The 10,739-nt window shown below is 34.3% G+C and overlaps 1 protein-coding gene across 1 annotated transcript; it reads left to right on the top strand.

The window, feature by feature from the left end:
* The first annotated feature begins 5,403 nt into the window (after positions 1-5,403).
* Positions 5,404-9,027, top strand: LOC132627687 (E3 ubiquitin-protein ligase RSL1-like). Its single transcript, XM_060343168.1, has 2 exons — positions 5,404-5,818; positions 8,034-9,027. The coding sequence occupies exons 1-2, from the start codon at positions 5,530-5,532 to the stop codon at positions 8,828-8,830; spliced, it is 1,086 nt and encodes a 361-aa protein (XP_060199151.1). The 5' UTR covers positions 5,404-5,529; the 3' UTR covers positions 8,831-9,027.
* Positions 9,028-10,739: the final 1,712 nt, after the last annotated feature.

The following is a 10,739-nucleotide window of genomic DNA, read 5'->3' on the forward strand; positions in this document are numbered from 1 at the left end:
TTCTATTTTTTGATCTTTAATAGGTATGTCAAAGTCAATACACATAAAAATGAACGAAAGAGTACAAAATATAGAAAAATTGTTATAAAATATTAAAGCAAGTAAGAACAATATTGTAGACAAAGAAGAGAGGAATTCTTTTATTTCTCTTGTTAGGGATGATATACAATGAAGAGAACATCTCTATTTATAGGAGTAAATTAACTTGGTGCCAAAGTCACAAACCCTAAAGTTTCTCCTAAAGATAGACATCCATAATTAATTAATATTTATAACACTCCCTCATGAATGTCTATTTGATAGATAATGTGTCTCGTTAAAACCTTACTAGAAAAACCTAATGAGAAAAATCTAGTGAAGGAAAAAGAGTACACGTTTTTAATAATACGCTATTTTGTTGCCTCGTTAAAAATCTTACAAGAAAAAACTCAGTGGGACAAAAATCTTGAAAGGGAAAAAGAGTACAACGCGTATTAACTCCCCCTGATGAGAACTTCAATCGAAAAACTTGAATGTTCACATCTTCACTCGAAAGTTGCAGTTGTTATAAACTTGGTGAATAAATCAACCATATTATCACTCGAACAATTTGTTGCACATTGATATCACCATTCTTTTGGAGCTCGTTTGTGAAGAACAACTTTGGTGAAATGAACTTTGTCCTTTTATGAATCCACTCTTTAGTTGGACTATGTATGTTGTTTCATCTTCAGTCTTTGGATAGAGTTGCATCAGCATATAATATTGTTGAAATCACTCCAAGTGCATTCCTGACTTGCTTTATAAACAAATTTTATCTTTATATGATTTGACTGTCATGTAAAAATAACATCGTATGACCATAATCCCTCATAGTCATAGCAAAATATATAAATGCATCAATTGCATAAAGATATGCACTTCAGGACCAAAAAATTCTGCAATTTTCTCATTTCAAGTTCTTTCAGCAGATAATATATTGCTTGTAGAAACTCTTCAAGAGTTCGAATAATATTCAAGCAATCAATTTACACTCATAAAGACATAAGGATAGTAGAGTCATGTCTACCCTTAGTAAGTGAATACTGATTATGATAAAACCGCATACACCTTGCATGATTTAATCCACATAAGAATTATAAACAGATTTTAGAACCTGTATATGCTTCGGACATTTAAAATTCTTCAAGAATTTTCATATGAATTTTGTCAAGTAATTCATATAGGTTGTGACAACATTCATTTCTATTTAAATGATATGACATCTTCTGGTGTCTGGACAGCAGGTCCAATAAGATTTACGCTTACCAATATGTGTCATTTCACTTGATAGTAATTTCTATGTTAGCATGTTTTAATAGACGTATAATTTAGATCCTCACAATCTTTTACAATATTGTGCGCTATATTGTACCAAAGATATCGTCGATAATATTTTATCTTGTACCGGTTTGCAATAGGACATAACTTATTGAGATCTCATCACTTCCATTATTTTTAGATACCTAAACCTCTCATGAGGTTTCATGAAGTGTTATGTCGAAGGCTCTTCAAGAGCACATTACCTCCTCATTATAACCATTTTGGTCATTTGCTCCTCTCCCTTTTCAAGGATTATTCTATTTGGAACTGATTGGTCTATCATGCTTCATGCATGTTGTATACTTTGTCCTTCAGGGACATTAATATTAATAGGAGCATTTTGCAGCTGAAATATAAAACCAGTTTTGGGTCAGCAAATGCCTCTAGCATTTGACTTGAATTACTTTTTTAATGAGGATCAGACTAATGATAATTCACAACATATTTCCTAGCTACGTATTCTCTCCCCCTTTTGTTAGAAAAACTAACATATATCCCATCCATTGTTGTGCATCATGGTAGATTAATTAATTATATACCACACATAAAAAACTGTTAGATGGAAATATCGGGTTCTTAACCCTGAACCGATTGTGAGGGGAGAATTTATCATAATTTATTGGTATAAAGCATACAAGTCTTGTTGTAGTAGTATATCATAATTCAGATAAAAACATGAAGCTTTGCTCTCATAAGCACATTAACAAGATAAATAATCTTGATTATATGATCTGAAAATTGTACTCTTAACTCAATTATTATGAGCAAGTAATTTGTAAATGTCAAACTGCAGAATGACAATAAACGAACATGTGACAATCTTATCGGTGCATCTATTTAAGACATCAGATAACAAGTGAACGAGCCTATATTCACCTTTTATTTTTACAAAACTAAGGGGATTCAATCCCAACATTAGCTAGTATAAAAAGAAAACTTATCATGAGAGCAAGCAACACAAAAATTATCGTGAAAACAAACAACACAAATAAATTCTTGAAGAATCTTCTAGTTCTTCAATATATGTTGAATACTTAATAAGCACATTTTCGGGATGGTAAAATTATTTATGTCAACTAATAAAATTATTTGTACTAGTAAACTTTAAGTTTACCATGCCATGTGCCATTTGTTTTAGTAAACATCTGATTTACTATGACATGAATTGTTTTTGTAATCATTAAACTTCTAGTTTACTGTGACATGTGATTTCATCATGCTTATATTTGTGTAGTGCAATTTGGAGAATAAAGAGGGTAACCTTTCACATACATATTTCCTAGCTATTATGATTTTGAAGAGATTTAATCCTTCAATCATTTATAGTTACAATATGACAGCCATTTACTTTAGTAAACTTCGGGTTTACTATAACTTGTGTTTCGATCATAACAACTTTGTATATTACAATCTAGAACGAATGACATAATAGCAGCTCTTCAGGAGCCTTTAATTTATTCTCCATAATCAAATATTGTTTAGACACTACTGGTGCCATGATCTTTTAGATAAATAATTAGCTCTTCTGGAGCCCTTAATTGATTATGTACTATCAAATATTACTCTGACATCGCTGGTGTCATGGCAAAAAAAAAAAAAATTGCTACTAAATGAATATCATTTTGCCTTAGTCATCATTGCATCATTAATATAGTGCGTAGGGACTTGAACCCAATGTCTTACCCATAAGAAGGAGTGTTAGGTCATAAATCGATGGGACTTGAACTCAATATCTTATATTGCCATCATAGTGCACCGGGACTCAAACTCAATATCTTACCCTCTTGGTGCGATGGAACTTGAATCCATCGTTTTACCTTTAACCAATGGCATAATAGGTCAAAATGTACCAGGACTCGCCCTCGAGCCTTTGAAATATTATCACTTTACAATTATATGCATATGTAAATTTATGCTTTGCATAAAAATTAAAGATTCTTCCAAACAAATAAATAAGTTTATGTGCTAAACATGGAAAGTCCTAAGGCCTCATTTATTCACTAGAAGATGATATATTAGATGAGGTCATGAACTTTTGATGCAACAAAGTAGACAGAGATTTCAGGAGTACTTAAAAATAAAACCGAATCAAGCCATATGATATATCTTACTTGGAGTGGCTATTATCTGAAAATTGACAAGAAATTTACGATATTCTAGCATCACGTTACATATACTTTCTACTAGAATTCTATCTTTCAATTTGCAATTCCATTTAATTGTGCAGGAAAAATTAATGAGTATCATGTATCTCATGAATTCCTATCAACCCACAATTAAAATAATTTTGATTTTAAAGGAAGAACTCTAATAAGAGGCACCACACATCAAATCGATCAAGATCGCAGCAATAAGAATTAAGAAATTACCCTGTTCTATATCAAAAATTAGAATGACTGTTTTTAATATATTTACGATTTACTAGTCAGAACTCAGAACCCAAGTACTTACCTTTGTGGGGGAAGTTGATATTCCCACAAAAAGATCAATATAGAAGACCGATTCATCTGGTCGTGGACCCAGAATCTCAACAGATCAAGAAATATATAAAATTCAACCTTAAGAGACCAGTGATGAAACATGTACATTCACAAATGTAAATTCATTTTCTAAGTATCATCAAAACAAAGGCACGTGTACTTTATGCTGGTTATACCATGAATCTCAAATCCTTCATCTATTACTTTGACAGAGAGTAAAAGTTAGTCAGTCAAAATCGCTAAGTAGAAATATAATCATAGTTTTAAAAACCGAGAGGGTGACATACCCCAACAGAGAAGGGAATAAAAATCAGCTCGCAAATGGTTAGACTAAATTTCGGGGTTCTACTACTTCGGGAGTAAATTTCAAAGTTAACCTCTTCGGGAATAATTTTCAAAGTTTATCTAGAATATTTCTTCTCAATTATTCTATCTCTTCCGGAGGTGAGTCGTGATAACTTCACAACCAAGTCCACATATGTATTTATAAGCTGTACTAAGTATTATCACATTCACTTCAGAAAATGAATCTGTATTTATAAAATATTATATTCACTTCAGGGAATAGAATAAATCAGTTGAACATGCTTCAACCACATCAAATTATAATAACTTATAACCTTTTTCAAGATGTTGCTAGTTCAGAGCTCTAATATATCTTCAATCATAATCATGGCAAACTTATGAAATTATTATCACTATAGGTGGATTTTTGTGACACGTGTCAAAACACAATAAAGAAATAATTTATTTACAATAACTAAAACACATGACTTGCAATACCAGATAAAACTCGTTTTGTTTTAAGAGGCTTTCCATTAGGTCATTTATTAAGAATGCTTCACAGAATAATTAGTAAGAAAACAACTAAGTAGAATCATGTCCAAATGGGGATAAGATACCACTTACCAGATGTATTTAGGCACAAAGTAGCAACAAATGAGACATGACTTTACCACCGGCCCATCAGCTTGACGTATTGTGATGCTTTTCATTCATTTCACTCGGAAATCGTAAGCGACGGGGTTTGATTTTTGTGAAGAGAAAAATTAAATTCTAAAACTTGCGCTGATAACGTGTTATAAATTAATAAAGCAAGTAAGAATAATATTATGAACAAAGAAGAGAGGAATTCTTTTACTCTTTCTGTTTCAATTTGTTTGAACATATTTGCTTTTTAGTCAATGTCAAAATGAATAACCTCTTTCCTAATTTGAAAACAAATTCACTTTACGAATGATTTACAACCACACAAATTTTTAAGGCTTATTTTGAACCACAAGTTTAAAAAATCTTCCCTCTTTCTTAAATGTCGTGCCTAGTCAAATGAGTTTATATAAATTGAAACAGAGGAGGTATTTCTCTTATTAGGGTAATATACACCAAACAGAACATCTCTATCTACAAGAGAAAATTAATTTGATGCTAAAATCAGAAACCCTAAAATTTCTCCTAAAAAAACATCCATAATTAAATAATATTTATAACAAAAATATCATTTTCCGTACTGGCCGAAAAGGAAAAAATATCGCGTAACTACTTTTTTAATCTTTTTTTGGAAGCTAATTTATTAAAAAAAGTCAATTTTTGAGATGCCCAACTCTACCCCGGTCCTTGTACTATGATTAAAATTGCACACTACCACCATTGAACATCCATCTTGAACGATCCTTGTTCCAATATAGGAGTAGTAACACTTCAAATCTTAATGGTTTCTTCTTTATTTTCCCATTTCAGTTTCATGGATTTACCGGCTAACAAATTCTCCGGTCTAATTCCAGCGACTTTGAGTGGCCTTGTTAACTCATCATCATGTCCTCTTTTAGACTTCATCGGACGACTTTCTCCGGTCACCGGTGCTGCATCCGCCGCCGCTATTTTAATCGTAACCGTTGCACTACCCGGGCTCTTTTACTTGAAAAAAAGTAAAAATAAGCGGCAGTTTAATGTCCGCCGTGAATCGAGAGAAACTCCGATGTTTGATCCTCTTCTGAACGGTAAAAAATATATTACTATTATGCTTTTATTCTTTAATTTCAGTCCTGATGTTATGGGTTTGCTTAAAAAGTATTTTCTGATCAGCGTGTGCACAAATTTCTTTGGAATTTTCACCATGCTTATACGATTTATAGATATATACTGTATATTCTTTTATAGTGATCACTGAAAAAAAAAGAAAAGGATCGCATTCTTTATTGATGCTGTTGTTTGATGTTACAACAAGAATTAGTTTGTGTTTTCTTTTCCACAAATTTGTTTGCTTGGAGTTGAATCGTGAGCTTGTTTTACCGGTTTCTTTGATCTTAATTTCAGCTTTTAGTCTATTGTCGATATGTTTTGAAACTACTTTTTCCTTGCTTTTTAGCTGTTCGTGTGAAAGTGATAAGCAAAAGTCCTGCACTTTTGCCTTAAAATACTTAGTAAGGGTTACTACCTCTCACACGGTGAAAACGAGCTACCTCAAAGAGGTAGGATAGCATTTCCCAGTGGCGAGGGTTCATCATCTGTTATATACTCCCTATGTCTCAATTAATGTGATATTTTTCGCTTCCCGAGATTCAAACGGCATGAATTTTGACTAATATTAAAATGGTTTTTCTCAACAAATTGATATGAGAAAAGTTGCTAACTGATAGTACTTTCATGTAATTTTCAAATATATAAATTTTAATTTTGAAATATTGAGTTAATCTGATCCAGTTTGGTTTCAAAGTTTAGTCAAATTGAATTTCGAAGATCAAAAAGTGTCACATAAATTGGGACTGAGGGAGTATATATTTTGAGAAAAATTGAGCTTGTATATATTATGTTATTTTCCCGCGACTCCCTTCCGCCCCTCTAGTTCTGCTACTGGTGCTTCCTGGGATTTGACCAAATTCTGCGGAACTCCCCATTGCATTCTATCCCAGTGAATTTCACATTTCAACTGTTTCGGGTAATGATTATAAGGAGGAGGGTAATTTGTGGTCTCTCTTGTTGATGTAAGGTTATTTACTTTGAATTGCAGTTTGATTTAGTGAAACCTTATCAAGTTTCCTCCTTAGTCTATCATAAGTCACTCTTATAGCCTATTTGACCAAGCTTCTGGGCAGTGGCGGACTCATGTGCAAATTTTGGGTGCTCCAGCACCCATTAAACTCAGTCACGGAGTGTATAGCTGTATAGAAAATATAAAGGAAACAGATATAAATAGTTAATAGAGCACCCCCTAACTCAAAATTCCTAGGTCCAGCACCCCCGAACTCAGAATCCTGGGTCCGCCACTGCTTCTGGGAAGGCAAAAATGTTTATTTTCTTTAAAAAGTGTTTATTTTAGAGAATTGAGGTGTTTGGCCAAGCTTTTAGGGAAAAAATAAGTGCTTTTGAGTAGTAGCATACTAGCATGACCTGTTTTTCAGAAGCTTAAAAAGTAGGTTTACCCTAGAAGCACTTTTAAAACCTTGTTCAAGCACAAATTCCTCCTCTAATATTAGCAAAAGTGCTTTTTCAGAAAACACTTATGACGAAAAACACTTTTCAAGATAAGTAGATTTTGGAAGCTTGGCCAAACAGGCTATTAGAACTTTGATACCCTGTTTTATGAGCTTGAACTATTTTCTTTTCTCATTAGGTAATTAATTGTGTTGATTCTAGGTCTTATCTTCTACTTAGGTAGGAGATCATGATACAACGATGGTAAGTTGCAGAGATGATCTTCAGTTTGTATTCATTGCTTTCTGCTATGTGTTATTCTCATACCATGTGATTAAAACAAATGATTTGGAAGAGGGGAAACCAAGAAAATGATGGGGTATGAATTGTCATTGCTTGAAAGCAAAGCACCAGAGCCCTACCAATTGAAGAAGTGGAAGTTAGATTATGAAGTCTTTTTTGACTTTTCACACAAGGCTCAATAAAATAAATAGGTCCGCTCCAGGTCATTCTTGATATTTTACTTCAATAAGTGATGTTTAGATAAATTAGATATATTTGCTATACCCTCGACGTCCTTAACCTATTTGCAATTTGAAATGAAATTTAGTTTTGTTCCCATCTAAGTTACTCGGACTCTTCGAAAGTGTTGTCACACCCGTGTCGGATCCTCCAAAAATATACTACTTTTGAAGGATCCGACACGCACCCGACGACATTTTAGGCGAGTCCGAGTAACTTAGGTTCCCATACCAAGTATTTCTTCTGTGATCCACATTTGTGCTTATAATTATGTTGCAGAATTTGTTGGAGGACTTGTCCATCAAGATGCTGAATATGCAGAAGAGTTACAGCTCCAAGAAGCTTTAGTAGCCTCACTTTACACTGGTCAAAGCAGTAACTATGCATCTCTATCTGGTCAAGGACTATTGTCGGAACCAGAAACGTTGAAGCTTGAAAACGAACGTGACGATCAACTCAACAGCTTCTGTGAGATTTGCTTGGATAACAAAGAAAGCTGGGAGATGTTTAAAAATGATGGTTGTTCTCATTCCTTCTGTTATGAATGCACAAGCAAGCATATTATGGCAAGGATTTCACAGAAATCAAAAGTGATTGGTTGCCCCGGAGTAAGCTGCTGTGCTGCACTTGATGTTAATGCTTGTCGGTTCATGATTCCTGAAGAGGCACTAATCCGGTGGGATGAATCAGTATGCCAGTCAATGATTCTCGACTCTCAAAAGCTGTACTGCCCTTTCCGTGATTGCTCAGCGATGTTGGTAAATGATTCTGAGGTGAGTATAGAAAGGATAGAATGCCCTTTGTGCAAGAGATCATTCTGTGCAGCATGTCGAGTTCCTTGGCATTCGGAATTTACATGCAAAGAATTCCAGAAACTGGATGCAAAAAAGAGCGGCAAAGGGGAAGACATGGTGAAGACACTTGCCAAGAAGAAAAACTGGCAGAAATGTCCTAATTGTAAAATATTTGTTGAGAAGACAGAGGGATGCATTCACATGACTTGCAGGTGTGAATATGAGTTCTGCTACAGATGTGGTGCTAAATGGACTGGTTCTCATAATTGCCGTAGAAAATGATCCTATGCTGGAAGCTCCATAAGATTTCTCCGGGAAATGACAATCGATGAAACTTCCTCTAGGGTAAGTTTAGCTAATAGTAAATGTAGGTATCAATTACTTGAATCTTTTTGAAGGAAGCAGAAATGTCAATTATGTACATAACAATCTGGATTTTTAGCTTTCCATGGTAAGTACTAATTTGCAGTGTTGGGTAACATTGTGGCTTTTGCTTATTTACAATGTTCTGAAGTTAAAAAGATGCATGTAGTACTCTTTCTTGTCTCACCATGGAGAACAGTGGACGTAGTTAGTACTAGTGTTTTCTCTTCTTAAAATTGGTAAGACAAATGGTAGTACAGTGTTTTCAGATTCGCTCTTTCTATTCAATTGTTTGAACCAATCTACAAATCATATTGTTATTCTATAGTAGTTTCACAACTATCAAATTTAAATTCATTTAAACTTCAAATGGAAGAATCATACACAAAAGGTTTTAGCTTCCCACTGTACTAATTAGCTATGTGTATACTTTTGAAGGGTCATTGGTAGGGACAACTTGCACGATTGTCCTTATTCGGGGTGGTCTTTAATTTTGGTCCTCAAATTGGTGTCTTTAATTTTTGTCCTTTGCTAAAATCTCTTGATTCCGGGTTTGAACTTCCGCTTAGTCAAAAATAAAAAATAAAAATTGTAAGGTAGAGTTTGGATTCGCAAGATAGAGTTTTGCTACCTTCAAGCAGAGTTTCAAATTCTACCTGATCAGGCAGAGTTTGACCGCAGACTCTACTTAAGGCAGAGTTTTGCCTTCAGTCTGCCTTAAGGTAGAGGTTTGCATTAAGATTAAAAAAAAAAAATTACTCAGTTGAAATTTTGTAAAATTCTGTCTTAAGGCATAACTTTTATTCGAATAGGCCTAATTTTGTTACGAAACTCTACCTTGCAATTTTTTTTCACTGAGCCGTGATTCGAATCCCAAACTTTATGGTATTAGGCGAAGGACAAAAATTAAAGACCAACAATTTGAGGTACAAAAATTAAAGACAAGTGCTTTTGAGGCATGGGCGGAGCCACCTTCGGCCAAGGGTGGTCAGGTGCACACCCTTCGTTGGAAAATTACGCGGTGTACGTAGGTTAAATGTTAGCTACTGCATATATATTTAATTTTGCACACACACAAGTGAGAAAAGAATTTGCACACCCTTCACCAAATTTCTGACTCCGCCACTGCCGAGTTTGAGGGACAATCCGCACAAAAAGGCATTGGTAGAGGTCTCAAAAATTGGCCCCAAGTGTTTGCATTGACTCCCTTTGGGCCTGACCCAAGTGATTAAGACCCAACTGATTTGCAGTCTTACTTATCTTCTACATAGGAACTATTCACTAAGAATGCTCTTCTTTAGGTTTGCAGAAGTATATCATTTATCAGGCATTGTGGCAAAATCTATCTAGGAAATCTGCCTTTCACCATTTCATATCGGTGAATATACCTAAGCTACTTGAACCAGTAGTCAGCAGTATTGACAGGTTTTGGGCTGCAGCCCGTTCCGAGATGAGTCCAATTCATGTGTATGGATGACAAATTGCAAAACCTGGGCTGTCTACACAACAAAGTGGCTGATACCAAGGTTAGAATTTAAGAGATAAGAAGTGGAGTTAAATTGGCTAAACGGTCGTCAATTGAATCTTTTTTGCCAAAAATTATACTACGCATGGTTGAATATTATATATATATATATATATATATATATATATATATATATATATATATATATATATGAAGATAAGCTTTGGAGTTAGCTCTGTGTAATCTATAGGTCACGGGTTCGAGCCGTGGAATTAACAACTACTAATGCTTGCTTCAGGGTAGAATGCTTACATAGCACCCCCTTGGGTGGAACCTTTCCGTGAAATGCTTTGTGCGCTGTGC

This window comes from Lycium barbarum, chromosome 2 (genome assembly GCF_019175385.1).
Source record: "Lycium barbarum isolate Lr01 chromosome 2, ASM1917538v2, whole genome shotgun sequence".
Taxonomy (NCBI): Eukaryota; Viridiplantae; Streptophyta; class Magnoliopsida; order Solanales; family Solanaceae; genus Lycium; species Lycium barbarum.